At 30.5% G+C, this 24,527-nt stretch overlaps 1 protein-coding gene across 1 annotated transcript in view; it reads right to left on the bottom strand.

The window, feature by feature from the left end:
* LOC148299286 (uncharacterized) overlaps positions 1-24,527 on the bottom strand; it is a 79,499-nt gene that overhangs the window by 9,657 nt on the left and 45,315 nt on the right. The window contains exon 2 of the mRNA XM_088276233.1: positions 13,477-14,194. Coding sequence (XP_088132359.1) covers positions 13,477-14,194 — 718 coding nt within the window. The remainder of the gene's footprint in view (positions 1-13,476; positions 14,195-24,527) is intronic.

Raw genomic sequence — 24,527 nt, 5'->3', positions numbered from 1 at the left:
AATATAATTTAGTCATAGTAAAGGGTATATAGGTTTTATAAGTAGAACTAGAATAATAGTGTTAATATAAAATACAAGAAATACTTGGCTCTCAGAAAACATTTTATTATTATTTTATTATAATTTATTAAACTATAATTTTGGTGTTTCTAAAACGAGCCACTGAAATGCGTGGCCTAAAAAATAATAGCATACATTTTCGTTTTCTTTGAACGAAACACAATCCATATAGATATATTCGAAACTTGGAATCCACGTAAGACCGTTATGAAAGTTTATGTGAAACCATAAGATTCGAATTTTCGTATTTCTTAGAAATAAACAACTACAATAAACGTTACAAAGAATCACAAGGCCACATAAACTGCCTGAAAAGTTCCGCACCGATAAAGTGAGTGGGTAACTGGATTTTATCTTCATTTCTCTGAGGCAGACAGATGCACCGAGCCATCAATATACCAGTCTCGCGAGCAAATCACAAAGGAAAACATTCGGCGATAACTCAATACGCCCGTACAACTGCTTGCGGCCGATAAAGCTCAGTTAAATCCAACTGATATATTAATCAGTTACATCTCCGGCACAGCATCCGGAGGGGAATCGGCCAAATGCTCCGGAAAAACGGACATCATTACTTGTAATAATGTTCGCAGTGCTTTGTTTAGTTTAAACACGTTTACGTTTTTTTTAAACTTAAGTTTCACTTAATATATCGCTTACTCCTTTCAACAATGTCATATATCAAAAAACTTGATTTTTCAGGAGATCGTTTTTCAATATTATTTATTGACATCTCATCAAAGATGAAGAAAAATATGGTCTGGGCATTTACGGGGCAGACGACCGTCACAGTCTGGTTTAAGTGATTACTTTACACACATGTTACATTCACCAATCCTACCCATTATTGACAACCACACTATTCAAATTCTTGGAAGTTCTATATATGTGAACCAATTTTGAAACATTGTACTTGAATCACTAGAACTTTACTTCATCTATCGGTGAGATGAAAATAATTTAATTTTATATAATATGAAAGATACTCCTATAGTTGGAGGTAATCCAGATTTGTGCCTAAGTATTTGGACTCACTCAAAATGTTGGAAGTCTAATTTTTATGTTAGAAAACATAACTGTTATTTTTTAAGAAAAAAATAGTTGCTTCTACTACCTTACGCCTACGCCTTGTCATACGCATTGTCCTGCAAGAGTACGCACAGAGGATGTGACACCACACTCGTTAATCCTGATACTTACTCCTAGCTTCTTTCATATCCATACATCTAGTCATACATGCCCTACGAAAATGTAGATTTTTGACAAGACCAGATTTCAGGTTCTTTTTTGATCGTGCCAAATCATTTAAGTCATTCTCATTCAGTTTTGATTTGACATTTGCCAAATACTTATACCTTCTTAGTAATTTCTTCATTATCCGTTCGCTCCACATGTCCATACGTCATTTAAAAATAATTACTCAATATTTTCCACTATTTCTAGACCAGCTTTACATTTCTTTCTAGTATCTTCATTTTTAATTTCATCATACAACGATTTTTCACACATTTGTCTGAGGGACAAAATGAAACATTTCTTAATTAATATTAAACATATGAATGGTTTTGAGAACTGCATATATTCTTATATCTGTAGTTCTCGCAACTTTTAAAAACTAAAAAAAAAAACACTTAATTTTTATAACGAAATCATTGTATTCACTCAGATTGAGTAAACTTTGGACAACGGAGAAAACAAAAACAACATGGTGAAAATTAAATGTGATTTATTTAGACATAATATTTGAAATGATCCATTAAGTTTTCTACTATTTGCGAGAGCTTTCAGTTTATATAGATTTATGTATATTAATAAGCTTTATTAAGTGTATTTCGTTGGGAACGGGGAGTATTTTTGTTTCGGTTAAGACATGCATAGTAAGAATAAGCTGCTTTAGCTTAATGTAGACACTGATAAATGAATCATGACGAGCATAATCTTTCGAGCGAGAGACTTCATACTTATAATTATGATAATATTGTAAGTGGATCACCGAGAATTGCGAAATACAAGACCTATTTTTAAAGTTGATTTAATGCTATCAAGATTATTTACTGATATCTAAATATAGATGCAGAAAATTATGATGTAAAAAATAAGTCTAGACATTTAATATTTGAGTAATTGTGTCGCCTACTTTCAAAATCCGCAAGATACAATTTTATAAGATTTTAAAATAAACACTCTATTGGAATGCCAATTTTTGGTTTTATTTTTTTAAATATTTATATACTTGAAAACCCTACAAAAATACATTGTATTTCAAATTCTGCTGTATTTATGGAACTTGCCTTCTGACCCATATCGGCCAATCAGAGAGCGGGTATAGGTCAAACATTAAGATGACGTCATTATCGGTTTGTGTCTCGTGTTTTTTATAATACTGAAAAATATTCCAAAATAATGGGAAAGTTCTCTATTTCATAATATTTTATCTAAAGATAGACAAATCTTTGAAACATAAATGTTACCCGGAGAATTTTGCATTTTTTCTAAAATCAACTTAAATGGATTTAAATGTAGGCGGCACAGTTCAATTTTGAGGCTATTCAGAAATAATAATAAAGAAAGTGAAAATTCACTTTTTTTAACGAAAAAAATATACATGCATGAGATTTTCGCGTATTTAAAGTGACACAGTTGAATAAATTCATTGCTCTCATTTAATTGTTGGCCATTTTATCATTTCAGGATTAGAGAATGGTCATGTGGAATTTAATTTGTGAATATCTCTGTCTATTGAACGAAGTATTTTTTTATTCATCAATTTCCATGAGTTCATATTTAAGGAAATAAACTACTGGTTTATGATAGCTGAAGTATGATACAAAAAAATACCCAAAAATAATATTTTAATTTCTGCATCTCTATAGATGCGTGTTGATTTGGTTGTAAACTAACCTTTTTCAGTATTAAATTTTAATATGCATTTTTCATCCAAAAATCTAACACATGGTTGAGCTACGTTTGAGTTTACGTGTATGTTAAATCATCATTCATAATCATTGCCATTTTATCCATTTTTTTACCCAGTATTTCTGCATCTTATATATTGGAAAATTTGAGCCAATAAATGTATCTCAAAAAAACGTATCTCAAAACGTATCTTAAACGTATCTCAAAAGATTTATTAAAAAAATATAATGTTGAATTTAAACATAATGAATAAATAGACATTAGTAGTAAATAGCTTAAAATGCTTTATCATACATAATAACTACACCAAGAAAGAGTAAAATTTATTCTCTTACTCTTTTCTTTCAACTGCCGCGGCAGTTGAAAGAAAAGAGCAAAAAGCTTTCTCCAAATTCACTTTCCGTCCCATATAGACCAATTTGCCTTGCTTGAAAAGTTTTTACTCAAAAAAGTAATACTTAATTCAAATTTAATGAATCAATAATGGTTTTCAGTTGTTAACAGCATTGTAATACTTTACCATAAAACTATATCAGAAGAGAATAAAAACGTCTTTCTCGCCATTTTTCTTCAACTGCCGGTTGAATTTGGAGATTGGGAAGCGTTTCACTATTCATCTGATCCAGGCCAATTCGCCTTATCTAAAAAAAATTAAGGCATAAAAAAATGCTGCATTTAAATTCAATTAATAAATGGGCATCAGTAATAAAAGCTTTATAGTACAATACCATACAAAAATAAGTTTACACTTTTAGGCAATACACATCCATTCTAGTAAAAAGAAAAACCAACTCGACGTGAAAAGCTCGAAATTTTTCTTACAAATATACGTACATTACTTTTACGGTTCAAAGTGTATATTTAATGGTTAACATATACGGGACTCCCGAAACTTTCTAGCGCCGGCCATCTTAAAGAAGATTTTAAAAGTTGGGAGAAAAGAGCTGTTCAAACAAAACCCTACCGAACGTAAGAAACTTATTTATGTTTCAACAGAGCAAAATAACTTTCAGCCGGAGAGCACTCCAGTACGAGTAAATATTTTCGCTGTTTCCTTCCCCGCTGCGGCGGTGCAGATAAACTTACCCATTTGCCTCTCGCGACGAGAAAAAGTAGAAAATGGATGACGCGTACCTCCAGCGTCGTTTCGCAAATCGCGTCATATGTAAATTTGAGCGAAAACACGATATGATATCAACTAGGTAAATCTGTTACGGAATGTCATCTGCGAATATATCCGTTTACATATTTGACGAGCTGTATTTCAAAGGGAGCGATAAATTACGTTTGCGGATTGCGGGAGTCTGACGTCGTTTTACGACATTACCTCGTAATTATTTCGTTCCGTCTCTTAAAGGAAATGATTTCCGTACGAAAAATATGCTAAATTGTCAAACAAAATGAAAGTAATTTTCCTACTCACAAATAAAAATGGAAAAAAAAAATTTTTTCATAGCAAGATATGTTATGTGAATAATCTTATCAGAAAAGATTGTGGAAGATTAAGGAATTACAGTGATATTAGTACAAAATTTAGTAAAAAAACACAAAAGATAAAAAAAAAACAAAAACTCAGACGTTTTGACCAATATCACTAATTTGTTTCTGGTTCGCAAAAATTGTCAGAGATAATGGAATGACATACCAATCTGCATTCGCCTCTTCCACATTCATGTATCTTCTCTTACCTACCCACCGATTTTTTCGACTCCTGAACTTCAAATACTTGAAAATGCCAAGGTTTTCTCGGTCTTTCTATATTTCTATTATCAACCACATTCACCTCATGAATTTTTTTTAACTATTCTATCTTCACTTATTCGATATCCATGCCCAAACCATCTCAACACACCTTTCTTAATTTTATCGATAATGCCTTGCATTCTTTCAATATATCACTATTCTAGCATCTGTCATACGGCTCACTCCTTTCAAAAACGTCATAAATCAAAAAACTTGATTTTTTATCAGAACTTTTATAAAGTTTAAAAATATAGTACAATGTATTAAAAATAAATATCAAGCCTTTTTTGAACTTTTTACCATGCAACATATATTCTTAGGTAAAACCTGAAGGTATTTTCTCCATTTGAAAAATATTTAGGACATTTAAAAAAATAATTAAACAATACCTTTTCTTCAAAAATGCAAAAACAACACTTTATTGTACCCCTGTAGCGGGTAAATATTAAGTTAAAAATATGCCGCGTTTCCTGGGATATAGTACATTTTCTAGACATTCCGAAAACATGCACATCTGAAAATTAACGATTTTTGATTTATGACATTCTTGAAAGGAGTGAGCGATATATAGTTTTGACGCACGTTTAGTCTTTTTCACCCATATTTTGCCAAGTTCATGCATCACTACCACGGATATAATATTTCATCACTTGTATCTACATCTGTTTTCATCATGAAACTATTTCAGAGACGACATTCCTCTTTAACTTATTATTAAGGCGCGTTACTTCGCAGAAGCGTGAAATACTACCAAACTTGGATGTCATTTGTCTGCCAGAAAGCAGAGTCCCACAGTCGGGCGAAATTACAGAACGGGGCATGCAATTAAGTGGTTTCATTAGCATTTACAATAAGTGAACGTTAAGTTGTCAGTAACATTCGCACTCACTACATACGGCCTGGGCGGGGGCTAACTCCTCACGCTAGAGGGAGATCATAATACAGTTCTCGTAATGTAATACGAGCGGATTCCTCCATATTACTACCCACTATCTCCTCTAGAAACTTACGATTCCGCAAGTTAAAAGAGTTGGGAATGGATTTTATGTTCAGTGTCGCGGCCTTTGTTCTGAAGGGTACAATGTTTCGTGGGCAGGTACCTATCTGCTCTTATCCCGTGAATTATATTGTGTTCGAAGCACTTTTGTTATTTCGAGCTTTGGAGGTGGAAAGTCGTAAACGGCAATTTGACGAAAACCGCCACGAAACATCGTCAGAGCCGTAAAATATAACCTAGTTGGTAATTTATGCGAAGTTACTTTGTTGTATAACTTATGTGAAGCATGTTTATAGTTTAATTATACAGGACAATAGATTGATCATTTTAATGCTGAGATTTTATTTTTTATATATGTATGATGAAATTGTTGAAGACTTTTGCAAAAATGGTCCCTTTTTTTAGGTGTGTACAAAATCAGTTTTTTTTTCAAATACTGACTGATTTTAGTATTTCTTTCTGGCATTGGTGGAAAACATATAAAACTACTCAAATAAAATAACGTTTGTTTATAGTTACAAATTATGGCAATGTGAGAAGAAAATAAACTCAAATTTTCATTCGCAAGAATATATCAAGGTTTCACTCTGATTGGTAAACAATTCTATTGTAATATCATCAGCACTATTACTTTTTTGAGTATTACAAAGACGTCTTTTAACTAAATCGTCTCAATTAAACATCTTTTTTGGATTCTCTGGAGTCATATTATGTATTAATCTACACATGTGTTGACACAATTCATACTTTCAGGTAAACGTTACCAGTACAGTTGCTGATATCATGAGATTATATTATCAATGACTTTTAAATAGTTTCATTGCCTAGAAATCATATAAAAAAAATTCCCAATTTAATGATACCATTTCTTTATTTATTGACTTGGCGTTTAATTTGTAGAACTCCATTTTAATTTATGTATTTATTTTAAATCAAACACAGATTTATTTTAAATCAAACTTAGTAGACTAAAAAAATCTGTGTTTGATTTAAAATAAATACTTTAAATAGATACCATTTCTTACCACTTTAAAATAATAATTTTTGACGTCTCAACACAGATAACCAAAAATATGGCAGTCTGATTTTTTTCAGGCTTGGTTAAGTAATCAGTTTACACACGTGTAACATTCACCAATTCTACCCATGATTGACAACCACATCACTTAATTTTTGGAACCCCTAGATATTTTGATCAAAATCGTGATCACAGTTCATGCAGGTTCACTACCACCATCCTTGTTGGAAGAGGGAAAACTTTTATTAAGCAAGTTTTATTATTATAACTTTTGAGTATGTTTTAGCATTAAAAAAAGGCTTTATATATTTAATTGTAAATATAGCATTTATTTGAATATACATTTTGTCACTTTAAAATTTTATTTGCTTGAAACATTTTATCCCATTTGATTGCTTAAGTTAGTTTGCAATCTTCTTGTAGCTAGTACCCACGTAATATGTTGCGTTCTGAGAGTTCCATAAAGCACTCTGTCGAACTTTCTGTAGATTAATATCTCGTGAGAGCTCAGCACCAACTATTGGTCCACTTTCAGGAATCCGTAGCTTATAAGTTAAGCAGTTACCTTCCAGTTTCCATGCGAGTATTCTGCTTTTGTATGAAATATTCCAACAATTTGTAACACCCTTTGGGTCACCATATTTTATGCATTTATTATGTGGACCCTAGGAAATTCTCGGCAATAATTTTTCAAATCATTTTCATAAAAGTTTCAGAGAGAAGGCCAATGTAAGAACCGAAGTTTTTTTGCCAATGCTGTTATGGGCTATATTTTACCCACCTCCAAAATGTTTTGAAATGATTGAGATAACAGATTCGATTTAAAATGTTGGCGTAGTTGCGTAGACGCTCGAATTAGAAACTGGCGTCGCCGGTTCGATTTCCGCCAATTGCAAAATAAATTCAAGAAGTATTTATTTTTAATTGTTTTAAGTGTGTGATATGTTTTTCATGTCAGTATTCTAATAGATACATATATATTTTCAATATTTGGTATATTTTTATTATTATAAATATATTAACTAACAACACTTTGCATACGTATTTTAAACGATTCACAAGTTCACACAGTGATCACTTAACCCATCCGAAGAGAGATTTTTAGACCTTATAATGTCTTGAAAAAAATTCTTATAAATTGATTCATCTCAATGAGATACCAATAATTTAATAATTTCACTTGATATATATTGTTATTGGATTCTATGAAATATCAATTTCAATAAAAATAAAATATTTTTAAAAGAAAAACCTTTAAAAAGGTTTAATAGATTTTACGACGTTATAAAAATATATTCTTGTAATGCCCACTCTACGAAAATATCAAATACAATGAAAAAGTGTTTAACTCTTTATCGGGTAATCAAATTGAGCGGAATAATATAAATTTATGATTGAAAATTGACATAAAGCATGGAAAATAAGGAGAGGAAAAATATTCGACGATACCAATGATTTTTATACGAAACAAAACATTTTCGTTCAGTTTAAAATCGGAAATGTTATTTTAAATCAGTGTAAAATAATACTTATTAATTGTAAAAAAGGCTGAAATGCAAGAAAAGGAATGATAAAAATATTTCTTGTACTGTTATTGTGCACCAACTTGGTTCGCCAACAATACATATTTTTTTTAAATTTGATATCTCAGTATAAATAAAGGACAATACATAAGTAAAATTAAAATTTCACATTTTTCTTCATCAATGTTGAAATCTATGCATCATTATATCAAATATAAAATAACTCCTAAATGAAAAACTCCATATTTTTTAACATGAATTTGAACCCGAAATGTTATGATTAAATGTATATTTTAATTTCATTGTCTCGCTAAGGTACATTAGCGTTCAAAGTCAGACAAAAACAACAAGCATACCATATAAAAGAAACAAACAAACGATTTAATATAAAAGATATTCAAATGCTAAAAAATAAACAAATAAAAGGATACAATACAAAAAAATAATAATGGCGGTACAAAATAAGATGATCGTCAGAAATAACTTATTCTTCAAGGTTTCCAACAGTGTGAAAATATTATGTTTTAACTTCGATATGACTGAATTCTACTTTTACCGTTCTGACAAAATTATTATTTTGTAATATACTTATATGTAAGTACATACAATAAGGACTATAATATTTATTCGCTCCAGGTCTGAGTGGGATAATGTTCAGTACCTAAAAGCTAGTTTTCTCTGAATTTCTAAGGCTTTGTAAACGAAGCTTTATTGGATATGACGTCACGTTCTGTATTATTTTCCCTTACAAGAGTCTGTTCAACACGTGTATAAGCTTATTAAAGATGCGAGAGTAAGCTTACTTGAAATCATAATTTATTTATGTCATGCATTATTTATAAGGCTATGTCTTCATCATTTAGGCACGATTTGTTATAAATAACGATTTGATCATTGAATTTCTTATTCATAGAAAATAATATTTTTTTTTATTATTTTTTTTTGTCGACCGAGACAAAATTGTTTGGTTTAAAATTTTTTGCGACCAATATTTTTCAATGATTTGAATAAATAAATAAACCTACATTTTTATCTACCATTTTTAAGGATATACTCGTTTTTGGAGAATATTTACATACATTTCATAACAAGCTCCTCACTCATACGTTCCACATGTCCAAACCATCTCAACACACCTTTCTTAATTTTATCGATTATACTTATCTCAGCCTTTTTTCTCTGTTTTTCAAAAAAAAAAACAAAATTCATTAAAATTACCATTTTTTGTATGGTGAAAAAAAAAACCGCTCAAGTGAGTAATTTTTCCAAATTATAACCGTAAGTACAGTCAGGAGCACATACTACGCATATCCAATTTATTTTTCAGGTGAAATTTTATCCCCTTCACTGGTTTGTAATCGATAAAAATTCTGCTGAATCTAGACTTATACGTACATATAAGACCATGATTAATGTTTACATTATAATATTAGATCTGACGTCAGCGTTTTCTCGAGATGCCTTATAATTTGGTTGGTAGGCTATACAAATTGAAACTTGAAGAAACAGCTTATGTAGCGATGAGCTTTGAAGTCGTGGTTCTTCTAAGACGTTCATTTTTGAAAATTTGAAACTGAGGGTGGTTTCGTGACTTGGGATGGCTACTCGTTAAAGTAGAAATCTGCTCATTTAGAACTACTATATTATTTATTGATTCGGCATTAACTTTGTGGAATGACATGATTATTTTAATTAAATTAAACACTTGAATAATCCACTGAATTGAGTTTTATTTTTATTTACGACTATTTTCGAAAACGACAATTGTTTTCATCTTTTGGTACAAATTAAAACTAACGAATAAAAATATATTTAGGTGTTAAGAAACAACATTTTTTTGTAAAAGTAAACATTGATAATAATGGTGACTTATTTTTAAAACAGTATATTATTAATTATTGTTTTATCTGAATTTAAATTTTTATGTATTTCTAAATTTTCTAAATTATTCATGACTTGACCTTTATTTGTAACAGAGTGTAATAATTTAAGTGTATGAGAGTCAAATGAGTGGTTAGTTTCCATGATATGATTTGCAAATTCCGAAAAATAGTTACTTGTTAGACCACGACGATGTTCTCTAAATCTAATTCTTAGACTTCTCGCAGTTTGGCCAATATATTTTTTATTTCTTAGAAATTTCATAAATACCGCTTCTTTCTATTTGTACCAGAAGATGAAAACAATTGTTGTTTTTGAAACTAGTCGTAAATAAAAATAAAACTCAATTCAGTGGATTATTCAAGTGTTTAATTTAATCAAAATAGAACTACTACATATATCCGTCAGTTATTTATGTAGTTATAAAAGTGAGCAAATACAACCTTCTCATAAATTTTAAAGACTTTCAGTGTTAAATCATGGTTTACAAAAAAAACATATAAGTTGTTAAATTCTTACTGCATACATAAAAATATGTATAAATGTTCAAATAATATTCAAGTTTTCCAAAGTAAAATACTTGGAAAATGTTTTAAATTGTATTATTTTTTGACGTATCATCAAAGATGAAAAAGAATATGGAAGTCAGGACATTTACGGGGCTGACAACCGTCATAGGCTGGTTTAGGTGATCGCTTTACACACGTGTAACATTAACCAATTCTACTCATTATTGATAACCACACCACTCAAATTCTTGGTTTAACATATGAAACTAAAATGTGAAAATATCTCCTGTAATTGGAGATAATCCAGATTTTGTGAACAAGTATTTGAACACACTCAAAATGTTGTTTTAAATTGTATATTCACTCTTTTTCATTATGATTTAAAAAAAAAATCTAATCATAACAAGAAGTCTGAAACTTTTTTATTTCCCTAATCGAAAGACACCAGTATATTTCTAGATATGCATAATAGAATGAGAGAAATAAAAATAGTATATTACTTTCCTCTCAGCACTTCTACGTCTCTTTTCGGGTATTTGGTGCCTTTAACAAGACTCCTAAAGCTTACTTTGAGAAGAATTATCACCCACTTAAAGAAAAATTGATCTCGAAAGTAGATTTACCGCTATCTTTGGGAATTTGATTTTGCAATTGAGATTTTTTCACATTGAGATTACTAATATTTTGTGAACTATCGAAATGGTTATTTCAAAAGTTTTACTAGGTAAATACCACAATTCCTTAAAATGTATTGTGACACGTGTGTCGATACGGTGTTAAAAAAGTGAAATTAAAATGAAAATGAAAATTAAAAAATTAATTAATTAATAAATATTGACCACCTAAACGATGGAGATATAGCTGGTATTTCACAGGACAGAAGAAGAAGAAGATAAATATTGCTATATTTTATATAATTTTGTTACAAATGTTTCTTTTTTTAAAATTTCTTTTAAAGACGAAAAGGTCTCTCCCTTATTATAGTTTATCACATCCATAATTATAGCTGAGATGATGAAAAGATATAATGCCGTTCAGTTGCTCTTAATTCACCTAGTCCAAACGATATGGTTATTTAAAGAGGTATTGAAACAGCTTAATCAATAGAGCAAACTTTGAATCCGATAAAACCATAGTCCACAGTGGAAGGTTAATCTCAAGTAAACCAGGTTTATCCTTTATGCCTGCCATTCCGTTCCCCTTCTTCCCCCGTTCCGCCCACTTCCCGTTCGATTAAACTACAGAAAAGGGATTAAATTTATCTTTAATTTTACGAGTAGCTCCCTAAGATCAAGATTTTTATTTCGTGTATATTTTTGAGCTTATCGAAATCGAAATAAATATATTGTGAGTGAATCCAAGAAAAAATACACAAGTAGAAAGTGGTCATTTTAACCAGCTAACAACAGGTCGCTAAGCCCTGTGTATACTCAGATATATATATATATATTTTTTTCTGTCTATGTAAAGATATCAATAAAAACAATTCTTTAGTAGATGAACTAATATTTGAGAGTAAAAGATTTGGACACACTAAAAAGTGATTGTGTAAATAATCGTTCGATTTTCAGGAATTGTATACTTCTAAAAACTGAATTTTTGCCTCCGTTTTGTTTGGTCAGCACGCTTGGCTACCGTACTGGAGGTCTCGGGTTCGATTCCCAGGATGGGGTCGAATAAATACAAATGATTTTTTACTGTTATATTTATTCAATATAACCTTTGATTGGTACCTGTAGGAGGGCTGATCGCCTTTCCTTCATGTGTTAACGATCAAGATAACACTGCGTTAATATGATGCAGTACCCTATAATTGATTAGGTCTGTTCAAATAACATTTATATATTTTAACTTGTACTTAAAATTTAATATTTTTATCTAATAAAAAATAAGAATCCATTTTTCATTATTCGCATCCGCATTTTCACTCTCATCATCATCTTCTAAAGGCAGCGCCTTGTAGTGTCAGCCACTTGTCTCTGTCAGTCGCCATCCTCTTGAGCTGCGAATAGGAGGAGACGTCCATGAGCCGCTTCAAATCCTGGAAGTATGAAGTTCTTGGGCGGCCTCTTGTTCGTTTTCCCAAGATTCTTCCTTCGAAGATGTTGCTAAGAAAGGTGCTATTTCTAATTGAGTGCCCTATTAGCTTGGCCTTCCTCTTCAAAATATGATTTAAAAGCTCTCTTCTTTCTTTTACGTCCTGCAACACCTTTTCGTTGGACTTCCTTACAACCCATGATGTCTTGGTCATCTTCCTCCAAACCCACATCTCAAATGCTTCAAGCCGGTCTTTTTCGTACTTTTGGATGGTCCAGGTTTCACACCCATACAACAAAACACTCCAAACAAAAGCCTTTATGAATCCTTTTCTTACTTCAATTTTTAAATGTTTGTTTGATAGGAGGCTGTACTTTTTCATAAAAGTTTGCTTGGCTAGCGTTATCCTCTTTTTTATGTCTAGGGTACATTTATTGTTATATGTTAGCGTGCTACCCAGATAACAGAATTGATCCAACTGTTGAATTACTCTATTTCCGAGAAGTATTGTTGGATGGAGGTCAGATTGTTCTTTTTCAACGATCATTGATTTTGTTTTGGCGGCATTAATTTTCAAATGGAACTTATCCAGAGCATTAGAGAGAGTGTTTAACATGTGGTTCATGTCACTCTCGTCCTCTGCTATCAGGGCGATGTCATCAGCGAATCTTATACAATGTATTTGTTGACCGTTTATTTTTACTCCATTTGTTTTTTCCTTCAACTCTTCAATGGCCTCCTCTATGAACAAATTGAATAGATAGGGTGACAGCGGACAACCCTGTCTCACACCTTTTCTTATCTTGGCTTCTTTTGAGGAACCATTAATATCTATGAGAGTGGATTGGTCCTTGTACAATTTGAGGATGATTCTTCTGTCCTTCCAATCAATTCCTCTTTTCTTCATGACTTTAAACAAGAGGTACCAATCCACTCTATCAAAAGCCTTCTCTAAGTCTATAAAGGTCGTGTATGTTATAAGATTCACATCCAGTCGTCTTTCCAGTATCTGTCTCAGTGCCAAAATTGCCTCTCGTGTTCCCACTCCACTTCTAAAACCAAACTGATCCTCTCCAAGCTGTTCCTCCACTTTCTTTTTCAACCTGCCCTTTATAGTGTTCAGGAGCACTTTGGATGCGTGGGATAGAAGTGTTATGGTTCTATAGTTGTTGCAGTCTGCTGCATTTCCCTTTTTAGGTATTGTTATAGACTTACTCTTTACGAAGTCGTTGGGCAATTTTCCCTTTTCGTAGCACTCACTTATGATGTTATATAGTGCTGTCTTCGTCCGTTCGTCTACATTCTTTAAAACCTCAGCAGGTATATCATCTATCCCAGTTGCTTTTCTATCCGTTAAGGCCTTCACTGCAAAATCGAATTCAGCCCTTGTCAAGGGTGGTCCTTTGCAATCGGGATCTACTTCTTCTTCTGGTTCCAAATAAATCCTTTCGTCTTCGATATCATTTCCACAGTACAGATCTTCTAGATATTCCTTCCATCGCTCAGCTACCTTTTCATTTTCAAATAATAGGTTTCCGTTTTTGTCTTTAACAATATTGCTCTTTGTTTTAGGTGTATATTCTAGGCTTTTAACTCTGTTATATGCTTTATCGATATTATTTTTGTGTAATAGGCTTTCGATTTCTTTACAGTTTTCACGTAACCATTCATTTTTTGCATTGCGACATTGGTCTGTAATTTGATTTTTGATCCGTTTGTATTTGACATAATCTTTACTCCTTAGTTTGTTTCTCTCCTTGATTAATTCTAGTATTTGTTGATTCATCCATGGTTTCCTGGGTTCTAGGACGTTTTTCCCAATACTTTCGTCACATGCTGCATTGATGTTTTTTTTCATTGTCTCCCAAGAAGTTGGTTCTGTCTCATTATTAATCTTTACTAGAGTTGATTGGAAGTCTTTTACTAATTTTATATCTTTTAATTTTTCCAAACACCAGTGCTTTTTCTTGGCCATGATTATTTTCTTAAATCTAATATTGCATACCGCTTTGACTAGAGTGTGATCACTATCTATTTGATTTCCAGGGTATGAGTGACTAGATCGTATTTGATTTCTATATTTTTTCTTTACTAGAATGTAATCAATTTGATATCTCCTCGTGTCTCCGGGGGCCTTCCACGTGTACCTTCACTTTGTACTTCACGTGTATTTTCACTCTACTCTTATATTATTAATAAAAAAAAATAATTAAATAAAATAAAATCGAATTTTTTTATATATTCTTTTAAAATGCACGTTTTTTTCCATCATTTTAAACATTTTACCATTGTTGATTAAAAAATTAGGCAAACAGCATTTTTCATAAATTTTTATCTTATTTTTTCCAATATCCGGTTTGATATTAATGAACAACATTTTTTAAATCAAACATTACTCGTGAAATATTTGGGCATCAGATGATTTCCAAAAAAATGTACGTTTATAAGAACATTATTGTTGAATGTAATTTTATTTCAGTTCTATTGGGTTCCTGCTCATTGGTTGTTTTCTCTTTAAAAGTATTATTCTTACTGGCGTGTTTTGCAACGCTTGTTAAACATTTGAAATTTGAGTGGGGCTGTAGATCCTGTTCATATTTCTAACCGCACCGCGAGGAAACCAGACTCTCATTTTTTTTTAAAACGCATTTTACTAAATATTTCTTAAAAACTTAAGCCTTAGATTAAGTGTTTCTTTTGCAGATACTATCCTATGTTTTTTTTTAATAATTACGCAAGAAGTTTAATGTTTTCCGTTGCTTTACATTTTAAATTTGAAATAAATAACTTTGCTTATTATACAATAAAGTTGTATAACCTACTTTCATTATTTAAAAGTCATCAAAAATATAAATGAAATATAAAAAAGGTATTCATAAATGGATGATGGAAGTGCAATTTGTGATATAAAATTATTTGTTTGTTAAAATAAAACAAAATTAATAAAAAGGCATTTTAAGCTTTTGCATGCGTTTAAGAGTAGATAAAAAAAAAACATTACGTTGGTAAATAATGTCTGAAGTACAAATTTTGTGACTGTCAACATTCTAACGAATATGAATTTTTATCATACACATAAAACACTAGGTACGTATATTATATGTATGATGAAATAATAATAAATAAATTAATAAAATACATAAGTGTTTGTTGGATAAAATTATACGTTTTTTGAACATCAATTTCACGTGTTATATTTTTTCCGAATAACAAAAACTTAATGTTTAGAATATTTTATTAAAATTAAACACTTGAATATACCACTTTAATGAGTGGTAAACTATTACCCTCTCATTTCCAACCTGCGTATTATACGAGTAATAACTTGGGTCAAATTCTTGGAAACTCAAAATCAAAAGTAAACTGCGATAAAAAATATACTGGCCAAACTGCGAGAAGTCTAAGAATTAGAATAAAAGAACATCGCCGTGGACTAAAAAGTAATTATTTTTCGGAATTCGCAAATCATATCATGGAAACTAAACACTCATTTGACTCTCATACAATTAAATTATTACACTCTGTTACTAATAAAGTTCAAGTCATGATTTATTTAGAAATACAAAACAATTTAAATTCAGATAAAACAATAATTAATAATATACTGTTTCAAAATACGTCACTATTATTATCAATGTTTCCTTTTACAAAAAATCTTGTTCTTTAACCCCCCTCCCTATATTTATTAAGCTATATATACACCTAAATATATTTTTGTTCGTTAGTATTAATTTGTACCAGAAGATGAAAACATCTGCCGTTTTCGAAACTAGTCGTAATTTTTTTTTGTCGTAAATAAAAATAAAACTCATTAAAGTGGTAGGTATATGAAAGTGTTTAATTTTAATAAAATAATCATGTCATTCCACGAAGTTAATGCCGAATCAATAAATAATATAATATTTAGAATATTTCAACAATACTGTTAAGGATATTACGATGTATAATATCTCTAATAGAGATAGTTTCCCATTTTAATGTGTGTCAACCCACATCTCGGCAGCTTATTCATCACGCGGAGGGTCACCCTTAAGTATCTCTTTGTTAGGTATGACCTCACCCAGGTAAGTCCCTCCAGAATGGACCGAGGATTTGTGGAGACGCCGTGAAATTGGACCATCAGTTCATTATGAAAGGTGGACGAAATCGACGTCTCAAAGGATCGAAGGACGAAAGTGATAATACGACATTGTATTCAGTTTATATTACCATCAAAATACGATTTGATATATGAGATGGCTCTTTGCGAAAGATAACTCATAGCTTTTATATAAGAATTTATTGAGATTAATAGTATCTACGCGTAATAGCAACCTGTCAATTTATTGCTTGATGTGAGAATATTTCTTACGTAGAGCAAAAATTATAAATTATTGCAGGTAATAATTTTAAGATGGTTTGGACCTATTTTGTAATACTCTCCTTATCATTCATCGTTCACTTTAATTTATAATACCACTGTAATACCACTTTAATTTAAGTGAACGATGAATGATTATGAAAGTATTATTTATATTTAAAGAACTTCGTGATTTTCCATTTTATAATTAAAATGTAACTTTGTTTTAAAATCACTATAATGACTTTAAAACAAAGTTAATTTTTTATTTTATATTAGATAATGAAAGTATTATATTACCAAACTACAAATTTTACAATGCTTTTAATACACAAAACCTATTTTGTTGTGTGAAAATATAACTTTGTGGTGTGGTAATATAACACTCTCCTTATTGTGTAATACCAAATACCACTTAATTATTTTAAATCCTTTTTAATTGGTATTACACAAAGTAAACGATTTATGATATGTTTTAATTATCTATATAATGTAATATATTAACGAGTCATTACTTCAATGTATATATGAATAACATATGTAATTCCAACCATCAAATCTAATGCGTTCTCTCAGATGAATTAGAAAATATTGACATACGTCCATTGATTCTTTCTAGTCATTCTCTATAGTCATTCTCTCTTATACAGTCGCTCCACAAGTCCATACCACCTTAAGAAAAAAACGTTTTTTTATCTTTTGCTCAGTTTAAGTTCTCACTTTCTTAACTATGTCGATAGTTGATGAACTATTTCCGTACATGGAAATGTTCTTCAGCGTCAATGAAGGATGGTTGCTTAAATTATTGGTTTCCTGATTCAAGTCTTTGCGGTCGAAAATTGGTTCCAAAATATTTGCCATTGATGTCCAAAATACACGCGCCGTAATGACCGTCTATTCAACATGGAAATTGATGACATTAATTCTCAAAGCAATCTACTAACAGCCAAACTAACCACACTGACGCAATCACGTACCGTGTAGGTACTTGCGAAATCACAGCAAAACCAGGAACGTTTTTAAAATATCAACAACAACAAAATATGAGAATATGAGATGAGTCATTAGTTATTTGTTTTGCTTATAATATTTTTAAGTAAATAATAATTACTTTTACAACAATTCTGTTATTTGCTTCTTAACCTTAGATTAATTAACTATCCTACGAGTGCCGGTGTTACTTAAAAAAATAGGGCATAGAAATAAAACGGGAATTTAAAAGATAACTAAAAACTTCGTAACATTCCTTGGGATCAAAAGATCAAGTTATTAAGAAAAAAATAAATATAGGGACATAGGAAAAGGCGCTGAAAAGCAAGGGGCACAAGAACGACATGAAAATTGTTTCCAGGAATTCCAGGAATCATCATTATGCCATCGTAATTTTTACGAAAGTTCAGTAACGCAGGGTTAATGTAATGTTAAATTTTTTTGTTAATGTGATTTTCCTTTTTATTTGATTAATTATTTTTTCTCGTATTTCTGAAATTGTTTTATAATTTATTTGATAAATTACTGACTCAATTTAATTGTTAAATCTATATTACTTTTTCGGGGTCAAAAATGGTTAAAAACTTTGTAAATTGTACGAAATTTTGAAAAGGCTTCCATTAATGTTAATATATCATTTAAAATCTTGATATAAACTCAAGAATGTAGCAAAGTTTCGTGGACAAAAATTACGCATGTAATTTTATTTCAGTTTATTTATTTTATATTTTCTCTTATATATTTTTAAGCAGAAACTTTCGTCAATTGTATAAAATCGCAAAATACTATTTTTTTTGTCGAAATACCAATAAAAACCATGAAATTAACTAAAAAATGGAGCAAATCTCAAAATGAAAAAAAATTGTAAAAAAAAAAATTCAGTCATAATGAGTTCTTTAAAAATACCTACAAACGCAGTATCATTATGATCAGCACTTACCAATTCTTTCACGACTTGCCTTAATTATGTTTCACCATGCTTCGAAAGTTTGAAACTATTTTTATGGCAATTACCGCTGAAAATGGCGAACCAGGCGCTTTTCAGATATCAGTCAGTGTTGTGATTCTCAACATTGCCGGGCGTTGCAATTAAAATACCGTGCCAATTATATGGAGACACAGACAACATTAGTCTTCATGGTACAATTAGGCTGATTGTATTATTAGAGTTGCCCAGAGGAAATTAACTAACAACAATGGAAGGAGTTGGCAGTAACAATTGCTTAAAAATAGCATCGAGACTAAGTAACTTATGTAGAATTCAAATTTGTCGGTGAGGGTTTAAGAAGATACGTAATATATTTTTTTTTATTTTTTCTTCTCTTGAAATACATTCCAGATATCAATATTTGTATAAAATTAAACTACTTAATTTGATTCGTTTAAGTAGTTTTCTGTTATAAATAAAAGACATTTTATTTATTACAGAAATCTACCTTAGTGGGATGTGGCATACAATTATTTTATTTGAAGAAAACAACTTAACTGAGATTTTTTCATATTACCAAATTCATGACTTAATATTATAATAAAATAAACCAAAACAAAAACATTCAGAAAGTTTTAAATTTGTAATAATTGCATTTAAAATACAAACAGTTTTACAAAATATCAGTAAGACATCTTTTAAAAATAACTGACTATCGTACCGACTTTTCTTGGTGGAACTGCATTTTATGTAATAAAATAATAACTGTTTAGTTTTTTCTATATATTTACATTATTTTATTTGACCAGTGACCAGGTTTTGTCGTTTTTGCCATGATCTATGTTAAATACACAACAAGGCAAGCTTGAAAATAATGATTTCCAAAAAAAAATCTGTCAAAATAAATTTAAATTGAGTGAATTTAAGTAATATTTGTAATAATAACAAAGTGTTTAAAGCAAAGGGGCAAGGGTCTCTTCTGCAAGGTATTCTGCAATGGTCACAACCCTCAGCAATGAGGAATAAGACGGAGAAGAAGTTTAAAATAAAATATGGATTTATTGCTTTGGCGTTAAATTTGTAGAACTCCATTCAAATTCATGTTTTAATTGTTGAATTGAACACAGATTTTTTGTGTCTACTAAGTTGTATTTTATTTAAAAAAAAACACATTCATGTCGACAATAAAATGCAACTTAGTAGACTCAAAAAATCCATGTTTCATTTAATAATTAAATTATAAACAAAAAATTATCATTGTTAAAAAAATGGGAAAAAACTATTAAGTTGCAATTTTATTTGATAAAAATCATTTTTATACATGATAAATGGAATTTATCAGAAATCTTCGAAGTCAAAACATTATTATTTCACACGTAATTAGAACCTAAAATCTGGTGGTGTCAAAAGTCTGCGTAATCGGAGGGCATGTATGACTAGATGTATGGATGTGAAGGAGGCGAGGAGTGTATGTCAGGACAGAAGAGTGTGGCGTTCCATCCTCTCTGCCTACCCCTGCGGGGAAACGGCGTGATGGTAGTAGTAGTAGTAGTAGTAATTTAATGAACACGGTACTGAATGGAGGTCAGTTTCTTTACGTGAATCCTGTCATCTAAGTGGGGTTGCACTATATAACCTAGACCTATTCCACGTGTCTTGCCCCCTGCGGTCGACCACACGTGAAGGAGGCGTTTATGTTGACATTTCGGGGTCGGATCTACTCGATATTGTAGTTTACTAAGAAGATTAGCGTATTCGAGGAAGGGTTGACGGTTAACCTTGTGCCCGGGGTTATGTAAACGACCGATGAAACGAAAACAAAAAAAACTTACCGAGGTACTTAAAGGGTTGAGGATAATGTATAATTTGATTGATGGGTTTATTGCAGAATTACGTATGTAAATTCAATTTTCGTGTTTGACCAAAAAATATAAAGGGTCAAATTGCTTCTGAGAAAAATTGTAAATATATATACCTTGCGATTTGAAAATAATACATTATCTAGGAATAAATTAACTATATTCATCTTTTTCTTTTTCTCTAGCTTTCTGTTCTCCACTGCTGGATATAGGCCATATATATTGCTTTGACTCATTAAGTTTAATGAAAAATAAAGAAAAAAGATAGCACACACACATTTGATATGTTTCATTTCACAATGCTTGTGAAAATATTGAAAACACATAAAAAAAAATTAATCGTAAATTATTGTAAATGCTTAGTGACAGCAGCTATCAAAAAGCACGTTGTCTGTCTCTTACAATATTTAGTATTCCGTGTGTTGGGATAACGATTATAAAATGGCAATGCTATTGTGATTAAAAAATCGCTTTTTCAAAAAAACGTGTTTAACTGTCACAGGTAAAAATACCTGTTACAGTATTTCAAAACACGCACATATGTAGGTACGTTGTGTCAAAAAAAAATGGTTGATGATTTTGAATAAACGAGCATTTTTTTAGTAAGATAGACAAAAATACAGTACAATTTTACACTAAAATCTCTTTAATATTATCCTATCCGAAAGAGTGATCACCTTGCCGAAGTGTATGTAACGATCAAAATAACAGTGCATCAAAACAATGCAGTTCCCTATGCACCATTTTGTGCGGATAAGGTAACAAGAACATAGACAATATCTAACATTGATTAGATTGACTAGTCCTCAATTAATAAGTCCTAGTTGTCATGACGCATATATGTATGTGTATGAAACATACGAGACTTATGGTACAATTGAAAAAAAAATCGGTTTCAATAATGTGAATAAATTTATGGTGACTAAAGTCCTTCTATTGAAAAACAGTGTAAATATTCACATAGTGTTGTACAAATATTTTATTATCCACGTCATAAAATATTCTAATATAATTTTAGGATAAAAACTGCCATACGAAATATTATCTTCACATTTTAAGGGGCTTAAATCGTATTTATCCAACAAAAATACCCCATTCGTAGAACTTTTTATGTGGGATTTCAAGAGAATTCTGGTTATGTATATTAAACGGCTCGTGGAATTAAATTTAAAGCATAACTTGGTCCTTAAAAGTATAATACAAGATATGACTAGAAAATAAATTCTAGGACGAAATGTTTCGATAATTTATTAAATAAAAAAGTTGTGTTTTCTGTTACGTAAATATGCAAAGCATAAGTGAAAAAAAAATTACAATATTTATATGCATCCGAATTCATAAATTGGATAATGGTTCTACTAAAGAAATATTAGAATCGAGATTTTTTATTAATATTCCAAAAACGATGAAGAATTTGAAAAATTAAGGATTTACAGGCCAAAGCTAATGCAACAATATAATTTCCAAAATTTGAGTCGGTGTGGTTTTTAATCGTTAATAAAGTGGTCTTTGAAATCAGCTCATAACAGGTTGTAAGCCTTGAAATAACCAAATTCCATATTCCTACCTCAAATAGACATATTCATCACCTTTATTTTATTTATTGTTTCCGCATTAACTTTGTGGTAAGACATGTTACAATGATTAAAGAAAACATTTGTTTTTATACCACTTTAGTTTTATTAAAAACTACTAGTTTCGGAAGCTAAACTTCCATAATTTATTAAATAAAATATTGTTTCAAAATTCTTCATCTTTGCTTTCCATTTTTCCTTTGTTTTCAAACTCCGCCCCTTGACTTACCCCCTCCCCTTAACTTTCTCCTATCCTTATTTATAGAAAAAAATATATTTATATATATATATATATATAATTTAGTTATTATTTAGACCTGACAATGGGAGTTTAGCTTCCGAAACTAGTAGTCTTTAATAAAACTCAAGTGGCATAAAAACATGTGTTTTCTTCAATCATTCTTCACCTTTGTTGAGGTATAATTAAATGAATTAAAAAATATAAAAAAAAACGTGATAGTTAATCGATTGATATATAAGTAAATAAAAATTTGCTAGCCTTAAACACAAAAGCAAGCTGTCAGTTCACAGTGGAGTGGTAGTGGTAGCACTGATGTTTGTAAAAAAAAACATGATATTTTTTCCATATTGTAAGAAAAACATGGAAAAAGGAGGATTAAAGGAACAAAGAGTAAACGCCGTTGAATTGGTTCGTTGCTTTTTTATCGATAAGATGAAAACATAGGCAACATAATCATTTTCGTTGATTCAATGCATTTATTATCGTAATATAAATGACGTAACTATTATCTGAGTCGTAAGTAAAATTAATGATTTTCTGAAAAAGCCATCGCCTTTTTTGTCATTATAATATTACCCACCTTCTAATAAAACTAAATTGGTCATTACTTCAGTTATTTTAACTGCATTTTAACGATAATAATACTAAAAAAAATAATATCTTTTGTTTGGACACGTAAGAGTTGATGACTTTCTACTAGAAAAAGTTATTATATCGATACATTAAACTGACATAAGGAGCAATTTACTTGAAATTACAGCAAGGAGACTCGTGATACGATAAAAGTGGGCACACGACATACTAATGATTATCAAATTTTATTCTTTTTTTTATTAATTAAATATATCTTTTTCTATTTTTTGTTATTTGAATTCGGGCATATTTTTATCTGTAAAAAATCATATTCACAATAAAGGAATTTTACTCTAAAACTTGTGATAGGTAAAAATGAGTTTTTTTTTTAACAACAGTGTTTTAAGCAATGGCAGCGTTAGCAGATCACGGCATACTACACAAAGCTCATGCGAAAAGCGTGTTTCTTAACAGTTGCTGTCATTTAGCATTTTTAATGTTTTCAACCCATTGCAACATAAAATCGGCGAATCGCCAGCCAAGGTCAATTTGTCACCGACTCACAAAGCCGGCGATTCGCCGGTTTGTCTTTGAAGTGTTTTTTTTTACATTAAAACTAAATGACAATAACTTTATTCATAAAAATGACATAAATAAGTTTATTTCGGTTAAATAAGTATATCAAGCTTACGAATAACAAAAAATGGTTACATTCTTTACTATTTGGGTGCATTAATGTCATAAAAAAATGTGACAAAATTAAATAGTGTCATTTCTTTAATGTTTTTCGTAGATACTTTGTGGCACATTTTATAAACTTTATAAGATTAAACAACTTTGTTTTAACCACTTTTTGTATTATTATTAGTACACTTTAACCAACCAGTTTCAACAAGAACCTTGTCATCATCGGGTTTTATTAAATTCTCAAACATTAAAATACTAAAAAACATTAAATTACGTCATCTTCATATGTGGTGCAATGGGTTAATTTAGCAGAAGTATGTATTGTGAAATCAAGCGTTTAAGAAACGGGGGCTATCTTTATTCTTTATTTTCCTTAATCAAGCTAGCTTGATAATATTTTAAAATAAGGATTGTGTTGCGATATTTTAAATTAATGGAAACCTTCTTTGACGTTTGATTAATTGTATGAAAATATGTGGAAAATTTGAGAAACGCCTGTTATGATAGATCGGAAAATTTAGTTCATAAAACCATGTTGATGTGAATTGTATTTGAATTAATTAATTACATGCCACCCTTGTCATACGATCCGCGAACCCCGTCCACCCTAAGCACAGCTGTCAAGGTCCTACCCCCTCGTAAGGGTGGTTTT

Source organism: Brachycentrus maculatus, unplaced genomic scaffold (genome assembly GCF_059751285.1).
Source record: "Brachycentrus maculatus isolate JH-2025_06_01 unplaced genomic scaffold, ASM5975128v1 h1tg001210l, whole genome shotgun sequence".
Classification (NCBI taxonomy): domain Eukaryota; kingdom Metazoa; phylum Arthropoda; class Insecta; order Trichoptera; family Brachycentridae; genus Brachycentrus; species Brachycentrus maculatus.
Note: the sequence above shows the minus strand (reverse complement) of the source record. Positions and strands in the feature narration are given on the sequence as shown.